General features: G+C 38.9%; 1 protein-coding gene across 1 annotated transcript in view; it reads left to right on the top strand.

The window, feature by feature from the left end:
* LOC134325082 (kelch-like protein 29) overlaps nt 1-13,082 on the top strand; it is a 279,536-nt gene extending 266,454 nt beyond the window's left edge. The window contains exon 14 of the mRNA XM_063007116.1: nt 12,412-13,082. Within this exon, the coding sequence (XP_062863186.1) occupies nt 12,412-12,475 (64 nt within the window). The 3' untranslated portion in view covers nt 12,476-13,082. The remainder of the gene's footprint in view (nt 1-12,411) is intronic.
* The last annotated feature ends 1,553 nt before the right edge of the window (nt 13,083-14,635 follow it).

The raw sequence follows: 14,635 nt of genomic DNA, 5'->3' as shown, positions 1-14,635 counted from the left end.
CACTAGTTACTGTGTGTGACATGTATTCTTCATGTCTATGTGAGTTTCCTTTGGGTCTTGCAGTGCTCAAAAGCATGCCAGTAGTTGGATTGGCTGCCTTACAAAGAAAATGGGTAAGTTTTTAATGCACTGTGATTAGTAGGTGTCCTGTCGGGAGTGTATCTGGATGGATGGATAGATGGATGGATGGAAAGATTAGAAAGATTGGATGGGTTTACATTTTCATTTACATTTTCAGCATTTAGCAGACGTTTTTATCCAAAGTGGATTACACAATGAGCTGAACACAATGAGCAATTGAGGGTTAAGGGCCTTGCTCAGGGACCCAACAGTGGCAACTTGGTGGTGGCGGGGCTTCAACCGGCAACCTTCTGTTTACTAGTCCAGTACCTTAACCACTGAGCTATGACTGCCCTGGATGGATGGAATGTTTAGATGGATGGATGGATGGATTAAATAGATGGATGGATTAAATAAATAGATGAATAGATGGGTGTATGGATGGATTAGATGGATGGATGGATTAGATAGATGGGTGGATGGATGGATGAGATAGATGGATGGATGGATGGATGGATGGAATGTTTAGATGGATGGATGGATGGATTAAATAGATGGATGGATTAAATAAATAGATGAATAGATGGGTGTATGGATGGATTAGATGGATGGATGGATTAGATAGATGGGTGGATGGATGGATGAGATAGATGGATGGATTAGATGGATGGATGGATTAGATAGATGGGTGGATGGATGGATGGATTAGATGGATGGATGGATGAGATAGATGGATGGATGGATGGGTGAGTGGGTTGGTGGATGGATGGATTAGATGGATGGATGGATGGATGGATGGAAGGATTAGATAGATGGAATGATGGATGGATTAGATAGATGGATGGATTAGATAGATGGATGGATTAGATAGATGGATGGGTGGGTGGGTGGATGGATTAGATGGATGGGTGGGTGGTTGTGCGGTTATATGGATGGATGGATTGGATGGTTGTGTGGTTATATGGATACATGGATGGATTAGATAGATATATGGATGGATAGATGAATGGATGGAAGGATATATTGGATGGCTATGATGGATGATATAATGGATGGATGGAAGGATATATTGGATGGATATAATGGATGGATGGATGGATATAATGGATGGATGATATAATGGATGGATGAACGGAAATAATGGATGGATGTATGGATGGGTGGGTGAATGAACAGATGGATATAATGGATGGATGGATATAATGGATGGATGGATGGGTGGGTGAATGAATGGATGGATGTATGGATGGATGATATAATGGATGGACGGATGGATGGATGGGTGAATGGATGGATATGATGGATGGATGTATGGATGGGTGGGTGAATGAATGGATGGATATAGTGGATGAATGGATGGATATAATGGATGGATGGATGAATCATTTAAAAATTCAGCTAAATAAAATGGTGTTATTGCTGTAAAAAAGACACTGGTTATTTAGTAGCAGGCCACACTTTTCAGTGATTTGTTGCATAAGGTGGATTTATTTACCACTTTTAAAATGCAAATCAAATGTCAGCATTTTTTGTTGCACCTTGTAATTTTGGGAGAGTTAATGAAAACCATAGGGACCATTACACAAGTTTCAGCTTTTTAATTCTAAAGTTCACGGCCCTGAGAAGTGCACTTGCAGCTAGTGTTTTTATGCATTACCCTGCGTCTTTCTGTTTGACACCACAATCAACTGTTATCACCCCAAACAGAATGACACATCAATCATGAGTGGAAATCCTTCACCACCTCAGGTTAAAACAAACAGGCCTGTACCACTGCTGCCGTTACGATAATGTGATTCATTGGGGTGGGCGGAGAGGTGGCAGACAAAGTCAGTTTACAGTGCATGGATGCCTATGATTTACCAATGTGGTGTAAATTGGAGGAGGGAAATCAATGGCAAGTGCGGTGCTTGTGTTCAGCTGCTGCTTTATGATTTGAACCTCGAAGTCATAAATCAAGCCCGAGTGATGCCTTTGGGCTTGTCACAGATGTTACCACGCTCGCCGCTAATTTAATGGGCTGGTTTCAAAGCAAGTGGTTGAGGAAGAAAAATTGGAGGGACGAAGTAGGAAAACAAAAACTGCTTACAGCAATTAGACACCATACAGTATATTCAGATAGTATGTTCACCCGTTAGCAAATCCAGTATGGATAGAGTATAAAACATGCCTCAAGATCAAAGAAGTGACGTTTAGTACTGTTCTGTATCTAGGACTCAATAACAGTCAATTATACTACCTGTTGAAGTTTATGATTCATGCATGTTGGATACACAGACAACAGTAAAGTGACCCTTAATGACATTCAAATACTATTACATCTTTTTATATATTCATAACAACAGATCCATAGTAAACTAATATTATTTAAACACCTGAAGCTTATAATAAAAATACATCATATTTTACATATTACATACAGTATTTATATATGAGACAGTGGTAGCCTAGTGGGTAGAGCTTTGGGTTATCAATCAAAAGATTGAGAGTTTAATCCCAGCTCTGCCATGCAACCACTGTTGTGCGCCTGACTGCAAGGCCCTTAACTCTCTCGGCTCCAGGGGCGCCATACAAAGGCTGGCCCTGTTCTCTGACCCCAGCTTCCAAAACGAGAATTTTGTTGTACTGTACACCTGTATATGTATATATGACAAATAAAGGCGTTCTATGTTATTCTACTTTATTTTACAGTAGATTCTTAGTCTGGTTCATTCAAAAGTGTCCAAAATATTTGTAGGATAAACTAGTATTACACTTAATCTTTTTATTAATAATAATAAACATGCTATGTGTATACGTGCAGTTTCAGACACTGTCACTGTCTGAAGTGTGTCAGTGACAGAAGGAGATGCAAATGAATGTTTTGGACTGTGCCAAGTCTGCTACCCAGTCAACCTTTTTAAAATCCTTCCACAGTCATATTAAGTTATCTAATTAGATTTACCATTGCCGTCTTTCTAGAAATCCTTATTGTCTTTCCAGCAGTGGTGAAAAATGGAAAATTACATTTATGACGGCCGGAAATAAATTGGCAGCCGTACATGGGTGAGTCTGTAGATGAAAACTGCCATTGGGCTGAATTTTTTGCTACACAGATCTGAGCTAGTAACATGTAAAGTAACCCTAAACAGGTGTTTTTAAACCATAAAACAATTAGTTTTAATGTGAAAGAAAATAGTAAAATAGCCTGTGATTTATTTACACTTTAATTCTTATTCTTATTTTATTAAATTCTAATATAATATACAGTATATTAAGTACTTATATAATGTATAAGTATATATAAATATATAAGTATAGTATACGTATGTATATTAAGCATTTATTTCACTGGCTAGTTTGCTATAGTCTACTTTAATAGCTATAGCATCTTGTATTTGTAGTTATATATACATCAGTGTATTTAATAGCACATATTAGCTATTGTTTAGTATTGGAGTCACTGTTTACATTTGCTTGCCAATCAGTCATACAGACTGGGGGTAAAAGCTTGTTAAACAATCAATAGACGAGGAGATTTGACACTGAGGTGGACGTTACTGTCTTGGATGAGAAATGACTCAGTAAACTGGGTGTAATGACACTCTCGTTTAATAGCAACCAACATGTACGAATAGACCATAAAACAAGTATGATCTTTTGTACATAACATAAATGTAAATTTTGTACATAGCATAAATTTAACAGGAAAGCTAATTTACAAAATACCGGGTGAGTCAAAATTATGTTAACACTAATGGATCTATACCCCGCAAAATGTGTGTCCGGGCTTTAAATGGTACTGTTGCTCACTGGTTTTTGTGTGTTGAACATGATGGTAAACAGGTTGAGACTGTCCTGTAAATCGTCTTACACATATGAAGAATGTTTTGTGAATACATGGTTTCCTCCACTCAAGTGTTAACATCATTTTCACTCACGCTGTATATAAATCTAATGAAGCAATGTTAGATTGGATCATAATGAAAGAAATCACATGTTAAACTCTTCCTGATTTTATTACTTTTTTTCTTTCTTTTAACATCTTTGCTTTAAATAAGGGAAAAATAGCTTTTTTGGTGACTAATTTGACCAAAACCATTACTGCAATCAGTCAGTCAAGAAGAACAGCAAACAATTTAGCTTTCTCATGTGTGTGTTTTATTGATCTACTTATTTTGGCTGATGAACCACGTCACCGTTATTAACCTTTCATTGTCGGTTGAGCAATTGAAGTCCCTGCTTTCTACCAAAGCCAATCAATGCATCTCTTTTCATCTTGTCTTCTTCTCCACCCAAGAAATTGATTGAATTGCACCTAGTACCCATCCATACATTATGAAAAAAGCAGGTAGGCACAGATGAGCCCGGAGAGCTGTCACCCTAAGTGCTTTCATAACATACACAAAAGCACTCCTGCAGAGCAAGTGCAATATAAAAACTACAAATAGAGAGAAACGTAACATGGTCAAATAAAATCATGCTATAACAGTTGGCGCTTCAATAAAAAAGTTTTGCTGACTTGGCAGTGAATTGTAACTCTCGCTTTTTGGAAAGTTTTATATCTGTTTAGAATTTTTCACATTAAGTATGAGAAATTTGAGCGCATTTGAGGGTGTGCCATAAAAAACACACTTTTTATGCTGAAGTAAGCTTAAAAGAGAAACAAAGAAACCCCATATCTTTAAAACACACTCTCCCTAAAATACCAGGATATACACTGATCAGCCATAACATTAAAACCACCACTTGTTTCTACACTCACTGTTCATATTATCAGCTCCATTTACCATATAGAAGCACTTTGTAGTTCTACAATTACTGACTGTAGTTCATCTATTTCTCTACATACCTTTTTAACCTTCTTTCACCCTTTCAATGGTCAGGACCCCCACAGGACCACCACAGAGCAGGTATTACTTGGGTGGTGGATCATTCTCAGCACTGCTGTGACACTGACATGGTGGTGGTGTGTTAGTGTGTGTTGTGCTGGTATGAGTGGATCAGACACAGCAGCGCTGCTGGAGTTTTTAAATACTGTGTCCACTCACTGTCCACTCTATTAGACACGCCTACCTAGTTGGTCCACCCAGAGATGATCGCTCATCTTTTGCTGCCATATAAGTTGGTCATCTTCTAGACCTTCATCAGTGGTCACAGGACATGACCCATGGGGCACTGTTGGCTGGATATTTTTGGTTGGTGCACTATTCTCAGTCCAGCAGTGACAGTGAGGTGTTTAAAAACTTAATCACTATTGCTGTGTCTTATCCACTCAAACCAGCAGAACACACACTAACACACCACCACCATGTCAGTGTCACTGCAGTGCTGAGAATGATCCACCACCCATATAATGCCATTTAATACCTGCTCTGTAGTGGTCCTGTGGGGGTCCTGGCCATTGAAGAACAGGGTGAAAGCAGGTTAAAACGGTATATAGAGAAACAGATGGACTACAGTCAGTAATTTTAGAACTACAAAGTGCTTCTATATGGTAAGTGGAGCTGATGAAATGGACAGTGAGTGTAGAAACAAGGAGGTGATTTTAACGTTATGGCTGATCAGTGTAAATTAGCAAGCTAATACATAATAAAAATCAAATAATTAGGTTTACGGATTTCCTTTAGGTTTTAGGGTTCTGGCTTCAGATCACAAATTAACCCATATTTGTTACAGGCCAAAATAAGCCTGCAACAAAAAAAAGAGATAGCATGATGTATACACAAATAATATAATTTTCTTTTCGTTAAAAAGTGAGAAAGGCACCATGGGACAGGAAGAAAGAAATAACAAGCAAACTAAAGCAAGTAAAACTAAAAATAAATAAATAAATAAATAAACTGTAGAATAGGCCAGACATTTATTCCTGCCATGCAGGTGTACCTCATCAATGGGAATCAGGCCAGCCAAAATATTCTGCCCCTCAGTAAACAGATCTACAGAAAAAAAGACATCACAAACAGAAGAAGAACCACAGAAAGCCTACAGATGGTTTATAGGGTTGACTCTCTTTCTCTCACACACACTTACACACACACACACATTCTGTACTGATTTAAAAAATTAACTAAATTTATTTGATGCTAAATGACATTTCAGGTGTCTGAATCTTAGTGAACATACTAAAGCATAATTAATTCGATTAGAGACCTACTGTAAAATTGATGTAAACCTACAGTACATTTATAACTTTTGCTTTGAACATGAGCTTTTAATTGTTCTCAATGCCAATGTAAATTAGCTACAGTTGACTGACCTCCAGTGTGCAGTCACACTAGCTTCCACATGCTTGCTTTTTAAATGGCCTATTCATCTCTGCAACTGAATTAACATTCATATATACTCCTCTTAAAATAAGGGATTGATAATGTTTGCTTTTGGGGTTTACACTACTGCAAAATATAATATTTACAGCATATAAGCCATTTTACCGAATGGGTGCCCTTTGCGTATAGTAACTCAATAAAATTAAACTTCATTTTTTATCTTTGTTCAACACTGAATCTAGTAATACACATAATTCACTACTCAGAATGTGTGTTGGTCAATATCAGGCAACTAACACTGATTATCTCCTCATCACGGCCCCTGTTAGTGGGTGGGATATACAGTATTAGGCAGCAAGTGAACATTTTACCCTCAAAGTTGATGCGTTAGAAGCAGGAAAAATTGACAAGCGTAAGGATTTGAGCAAGTTTGACAAGGGCCAAATTGTGATGGCTAGACAACTGGGTCAGAACATCTTCAAAACTGCAGTTCTTGTGGGGTGCTCTCGGTCTGCAGTGGTCAGCATATCAGAAGTGGTCCAAGGCAGGTGCGTTGTTTACCTGGGGAACACATTGCACCAGGATTCACTATGGAAAGAAGGCAAGCTGGCGGAGGCTGGGAAACCTTGGGTCCATCCATGTGGATGCTACTTTGACACGTACCATCTACCTAAGCATTGTTGCAGACCATGTACACCCTTTCATGGAAACAGTATTCCCTGATGGCGGTGGCCTCTTCCAGCAGGATAATGCACCCTGCCACAAAACAAAAATGGTTCAGGAATGGTTTGAGGAGCACAACAACGAGTTTGAGGTGTTTGATTAGGCTTCCAAATTCCCCAGATCTCAATCCAATTGAGCATCTGTGGGATGTGCTGGACAAACAAGTCCGATCCATGGAGGCCCCACCTCGCAACTTAAGGAGTTAAAGGATCTGCTGCTAATATCTTGGTGCCAGATACCACAGCACAGCATCAGGAGTCCATGCCTCGACGGGTCAGGGCTGTTTTGGCGGCAAAGGGGGACCAACACAATATTAGGAAGGTGGTCTTATGGAAAATAAAAACATAGATGGGATATGGAGTCACCAAACAATGTGAGGAAAAAAGCATTTCTGAAAGATTTTACTCATTATATTTCATTGTAAAGTGTAGTGTTAGAGAATAGAGAGGGGTTTTTATGAACTTTGCAAATAAATCAATGTGCAGGAAAAATGCATTTTAATGTTAATTATTTATAAATTATACATTTATACATATAATGTCCTGGGGTTTGAATTTGGTGGAATGGCCCATATAGTCTGTATACACTATACGGTCAAAAGTATGCGGACTTAATTATTAAGTTCAGATTTGAGTTTAGTGTTTCAGCAACACCTACTTAAATGCAATATACAATTAGTTATTAAATAAATAAACTGGAGGATAAACTAAAGATTACTCAAAGATCCATGGGGTTTAAACTGCTCTTATTCTCTTCTGACTGTACATTGTCATCATTTAAAATACAGTATTTAATGAATTTGCATTGATGTAAATGGGTGCTTAAATATGATGAGTTTTATGTCTGTAGTTACCAACAATAATAAAATCTTTTACACTGTCAACATCAGAGCTGAACAAATGCGTTTAGCATGTTCTCCCCATGTTATGTGGGTTTCTCCAGGGTGTGCACCCACTTCTTAGGGTATAGTCGTCCTATTCTGTATTGTCCCTAGATATAAGTAAATGTATAAATGCTGCAATGGATTGGGATATATTTAGAGTGTATTCTTGATTTTAGCCCGGTGTTTCCTGGTGACTCACTGTGACCCTGATCAGCATAAAGCCGGTACTAAAGATAAATGCAAATAAAGTACATTTCAAATAATGATTTATTCTTTCATTTACATTGTTAATCCATAAGCTTTATGCATGTGGAGTATTTTTAAATGTAAGAATGGCTTTTTACCTTGATAGCAGAGAATAGATTCTTTGCATGACATTATTTACTGATTACATTCATAAGGATGTAAAGGTTGATGAAAAAATCAAGTAGTATCTTCTTTTATCAAACAGTTCACAGTTATCACAAGAAATTAAAATTAAAAGTGGTTTCTTTTTAGTCTTCCTAATAATAGAATGGAGCTACCGCCACCATAGGGTTGCACACTGGCTTGGTGGGTAGCAGTGTTACCTCACGGCAAGAAGGTTCTGAGTTTTATGTCAAGATGGACCGGTACAGGTTCTTTCTGTGTGGCGTTTGCATGTTTTTGCAGTTTCCTTCCACAGTCCAAAGACATGCAAGCTAGGTGAGATTAAAGATACAATGCCGTATGAAACCATCTATCTGTCTCCAGCTCTTAGTGTTGAGTTATGAAGGACAGAAAAGAGTCAGACAAATTTTACCCATTCCCATAGCCTACCTTTTTTATTGACTGCCTGTGTGTGCCCTCTCCAACTGAGAATCATTTTTAAATGTCACCTTGAAAAAAAAAATCAAGTAATTATTCATTACCTTTCCTTGCTGGTGTAACAGGAATCTTTCTATTGCATTGGGATCCATTACATTACATTCAGCACACAGACTGGGTGAAGGAATCTTTTATCCACGGCAGCGGTTGGAATTGGCCACAGCAGAGCGATTAATTACTACTTTGAATGGTTTATATGCAGTATGGGAAAAGAACAAGTCGCTATTTATGGCAAACTGATGAAAAAACAAAAGGCAAATGGGTAGCATCCCACTTGCTGAATTTTAATGTGGACTTTTGGAAGCGGTGCAGTTGGCTTTTAGTCTGTCTGCACCAGCACTCATTAGCATACCAAAAATAACCTTTCAACTGGGACAAAAATTTACTTTACACATGTGCTTGCCCAAAGGTGTTTAAAATCCCCTTGTAAGTTTGGTGAGTTTGTTTATTTAAGACACACTTGTTGCTAATACGTAATTATTATTTCAGCAACTATTTTATTGTAATTAGGGTTGTATTGTGTTTAGAACCAGAACCAGATAGAAACACTAGGCGATTGGCAATGAACGTACCCTGAACTACAGGTCAAACTAAAAACCCTGTCATAGGACATCAGCGCGTTAATTGTTTGCCCTACTAGGGTGCTACTTTACCATGGTTAACCATCAGTATTGTTTGTGTAAGTGGAAGCATCTAAGGGCAACAGCATTTCTTTTTATTTTCTATTTATTTATGCATTTTCTCCCAATTTAGCGTAGTCAGTTTGTCTTCCGCTTTGGGGGATCCCCGATTGCAGTCGAGGTGGGTATATTGCTGCTCACGCCTCCTCCGACCCGCGCACAGTCCTTAGCAGAACCCTTTTGCACCCATGTATTCTGCACAGGTGCCTTTCTATCTGCCAGTCAGGGTCCTTACACAGCATTTAAAGATTCCCACCTACATTATCCGGTCATCCTGCCCTAGCAGAAACAGTAGCCAATCAGTGTCTACTGCAGGCACTGCCAATTATGCCCGCTAGATGACGCCCAGCCGACCGGTGGCAACGCCTGGGTGCTTGCATTTCTTAAAAATTATAGGCCAAGCAACCTCACAACAAAACAGAACCACCAAGTGCAAAAATATTCAGTGAAAAAAAATTATAAAGTATATTTTCAACTTCATGCTTACCACCTAGCAGTAGCAGACACAATAAACAGTGTGAACTGTAAAGTTTGGTGGAGGAGGAAAAATGATTTATGACCCTATGACTATTAAGAAATGTTGTGTCAAGTTTTGTGTTTTTTTACATGCCTTGTCCCAACCTCAACCCAATCCAACAGCCTTGGGGAGCAGTGTGTTGCAGACTTTAAGCCAGGCCTTATCAAATACCTCAGTGCTCAGGCAATGCAGCGATAAAATATGTGAGTTTGAATCTCAGCTCTGCTACACAAACAATAATTGGCTTGTTCATAGGGAGGGTACTGGAGGAGATTCCTCATAACTGATGCAGTTACGACCTCTGCTGGCTGATTGATGGTGCCGGCACGAGACGGGGAATAATGGGGATCAGTCCGTGACTCTCAGTGTGCAAGTCTAAGCCCCATATGAATTCACCTCATCCAGGTGAAAAGAAGCACATGTGTGTTAGTCACGGCTCTCCTCGGTCAGGGGTGGAGGTCAGCATCAGTAGAGAGGAGGTGTAATGCAATTAGGTAACTGGAGGAAACTAGATTGGGAGGAAAAATGCAAAAATAAAAAAAGAACATTCAGTAACGCTCTTGTGGTTAAATGCAAGTGAATTCATACAGTCTTGTTTTAATATACAGGGTGGGCCATTTATTTGGATACACCTAAATAAAATGGGAATGGTTGGTGATATTAACTTCCTGTTTGTGGCACATTAGTATATGGGAGGGGGGAAACTTTTCAAGATGGGTGGTGACCATGGCGGCCATTTTGAAGTCGGCCATTTTGGATCCAACTTTAGTTTTTTCAATGGGAAGAGGGTCATGTGACACATCAAACTTATTGAGAATTTCACAAGAAAAACAATGGTGTGCTTGGTTTTAACGTAACTTTATTCAGGAAGTTAATATCACCAACCATTCCCATTTTATTTAGGTGTATCCATATAAATGGCCCACCCTAGATTAAAAAGCTTACTAATAAAATGAAGACTGTTACAGCAGCAAATATGGATCGTGTGTTTAATATTGTGTCATACAATATGTATTTTAATCCATTTGCTAGTCCGCTTTGTTAAAGAGTTAATGGTCAATGCACATTTCAGGACGAGCACATTAGAAATTACATTAGGAACCAAAGAGTCGAAAGATGAAGTATAGGGGAAATTAGTTGTCATATTCCCTCCTTAATAATGCAGCAGATTTACTGTAGGTCAGGGTGGACAAGGCTAATTTGGAAGTCTGGAAATTAACCTCATTATACCAGACATAAGTGATAATAAATTTCGAGTTCAGTCTTATGAAACTGGCAAGACATCATTAAAAAAGGCAAAAGATAATCATGGAAAACATAGGGCATCATAAGAGCGAATTATTATTCTGTCAGTCCGCTTAATGCAAGTGTGAGTTATTAATTATGCGCAGTACCTGACTAAATGTCCATATTATTTCTGCTTGTGGTTCTTAGGTTTTCACTTAGCAGCAATTTCAAGGAGAAAACCCAGTGCACCTAGGCTTCCATAATGCATGGTTGGTCTGCATTGATCTCCTGTAATGCCTCTGAGTCTTGTGGGAGATGAAGGAATAAAGGCTGGGATTAAAGTAGGCCACTCGAGTCATGTCACACACCCAACCACATCCCATTTCTCTAGCGAGCTGGTAATCAAGGGCTCCTTTTATCTGCGCATACATCCTCCCAAAGCCAGGCCATGTTCGCCAGGGCTGTGCTTCCAGGCCTCAGATTTTTCACAGACATCTGTCAGCTAATGGAGCACAAATCGTCTGGCCCTACTTCTCAAAATCACATCGAATTCACATCTATATTATTAAGAGACCAGAACAGTCGAGGAACATTTCTTCTGCTTTGGATGTAAAAGGAGTGCCTGGAGAGGTTTGCATGCTCCAAGCACATGACAGCGCAAGACAAACTGCCCCCTCAGTAGATCACATTAGCTTGATAAAGAGCTGTGGGCAGCCTTGCTCAATGCATGGAATTATTTATCGTGACTTCCAGTCCATTTTCATTCCGGGACAGCATTGTGCAGTGGCACTGAGAAGTCACTTTTTTGGCAATGCATTACTCAACAACTTTATCTTTGTGCTACAGCACTCTCCTCATAAAGTAGCAATATTTCAAAGTCCTATGCTGCTCCCCCCCAAAGCGAGGATGCACAGAATTGACAAGCATTGCTTTAATCTGAGATGGGTGGAGCAGTAGTAATATGCTAAATTAACTGCATCCTTGATGGAAACACTTGAGACACTACTGTGGTACTTACTGTGTTTACTGTGGTACTCCTGAACCAGGGGTTTAGTCTAAATGATTTTGTAGATGTTAATGTGATTTTTATTTTTATTTTTATCTTTGACCAATGTGGAAATCTGGGACTTTTAAATTATTTTTATAATTTGGATCCTTTTTTTTATGATTTTTTTTTTTATATATATATTTTGTTTATGCATTTTCTCCCCTTTTTCTCCCTTTTAGTGCATCCAGTTGCCCGATTGTGTCATGCTTCCTCTCCACCAATGCCAATCCCTGCTCTGATTGAGGAGAATGAAGCTAACCCACGCCCCCTCCGACACGTGGACAGCATGCCGTATGCATCTTATCACCTGCGCTTTGACGAGTGCAGTGCAGCTCAGCGTTGTGTATGGAGAGACACACCCAGCAGAGGTCGTAATTGCACCAGTCATGGGAGAGAGGCCCCATCCGGCTTAGTCCCGCCCAAATCTGAACAACAGGTCAGTCGTTGTTAATGTGGCCGCTCAGCCTTAGACGGTAGGCAGAGCTGAGATTCGATACGATGTATTCGAGATCCCAGCTCTGGTTCCAGCGTGTGTTTTTACCGTTGCGCCACCTGAGCGGCCATAATTTGGATACTTTAATTCACTGATTATTCATGACAGGTTTTCCCTGCTTTCGGTCTGAAGAGATACAATGAATGGGAAACAAATATTCTTCCACTTTTTATTTAGTTACTTGGTATATGTTATATGGGACAGTGGTAGCCCAGTGGGTAGAGCTTGGGCTATCTATCAAAAGGTTTAGAATTTAAATCCCAGCTCTGCCGTGCGACCATTGTTGGGCCCTTGAGCAAGGCCCTTAAGTGAAAAGAATTTCGTTGTACTGTACTCCTGTATATGTATACACCAATAAAGCATAACATTATGACCAACTTCCTAATATTGTGTTGGTCCCCCTTTTGCTGCCAAAACAGCCCTGTAACTGCGATGCACTGTGTATTCTGACACCCTTCGATTAGAACCCGCATTAACTTCTTCAGCAATGTGAGCTACAAAAGCTCGTCTGTTGGATCGCTCCCCACGTGCATCAATGAGCCTTGGCCGCAAATGACCCTGTTGCCGGTTTACCACTGTTCCTTCCTTGGACCACTTTTGATAGATACTGACCACTGCAGACCGGGAACACCCCACACGAGCTGCAGTTTTGGAGATGCTCTGACCCAGTCTAGCATCACAATTTGGCCCTATCCCAAAAGTAACCATAAAAAGAAAGCTTTTATCTTTGTCCAAGTTTTTTATGGACTAAATTACTGAACAAAACCGGAATGGGGGGAACTACAAAGCCATAGCAAACGATTAATATTTTTTACCATTCTTTTTATTACAATTGGTTTTATAAGATGCACCAAACTAAATTTTACTACCAGGTTTTGGGCTAATGATAAGGAAGTTAAAAGAGAAGTCATCAGTCATCTAGGATGACTTGAAAACAGCAGGAACAACATGTTCCAACATTGAAACTATATATATATATATATATATATATATATATATATATATATATATATATATGTGTGTGTGTGTATGTCAGGAAGCTCTTTGTAAATGAACAAGACCAAAAATAATCTAGGTATACTGCTTACCTAGCCATACAGATTTCTTCTAAACGACTGGCTTAATTCAACTTAATTTATTTATTTATTTATTTTCACATTCCTACTTGTGTAGTTATTTGAAAAGTTACTCTTAGTAAATCACCTGCAATACATCTATTAAAGTATCTATCTATCTATCTATCTATCTATCTATCTATCTATCTATCTATCTATCTATCTATCTATCTATCTATCTATCTATCTATCTATCTATCTATCTATCTATCTATCTATCTATCATTGCCTGAGTAATTAACTAGGGTGCATCATCCTTTTTCACACTTTAGTAATGTAGGACCTTTGTTGCAGCGGTACTTGTGTTAGACATTATGAGTCTTAATATTATATTACTCATAAAAGTCACAACTAGAATGTGTTGATGTTATTACATACAAATTCAACTGAGAGTTCTCATGTTATAATAATAGTTCAAAATAAAGTGCATTTTACTTTTTATATTTCCACTCTGTTCATTCTGACACACTGAAGCATGAGGAAAATGTCTTCGAGCTGCTTTTCTCCACCGATCCTGCAAATTGACTGCATGTTTTCCAGAGCAATTATGGGTAGATTGTTTTAAACATAGCCTTGGTCTGACCCATCTCTGACAGAGTAAGCTTCAGCTGTCTGTTTAGAGTAGATGTGCTCAAAGTGCTGTCTTTGGAAATCATTACTATTTCATTCCAAACAAATGTAATGGCCCAAGGACAGTTCAATAGAGATTAGGGAATGCTTAGATGGGAATTATGCGGGGCTGGCTGGCCCTCAAAAGGCACGCTGTTATTTGTGAAACACACCTCTGGGTCATTC

Source organism: Trichomycterus rosablanca, chromosome 13, assembly GCF_030014385.1.
Source record: "Trichomycterus rosablanca isolate fTriRos1 chromosome 13, fTriRos1.hap1, whole genome shotgun sequence".
In the NCBI taxonomy this organism is placed as follows: Eukaryota; Metazoa; Chordata; class Actinopteri; order Siluriformes; family Trichomycteridae; genus Trichomycterus; species Trichomycterus rosablanca.
This window is presented reverse-complemented; position numbering and strand designations above follow the sequence as displayed.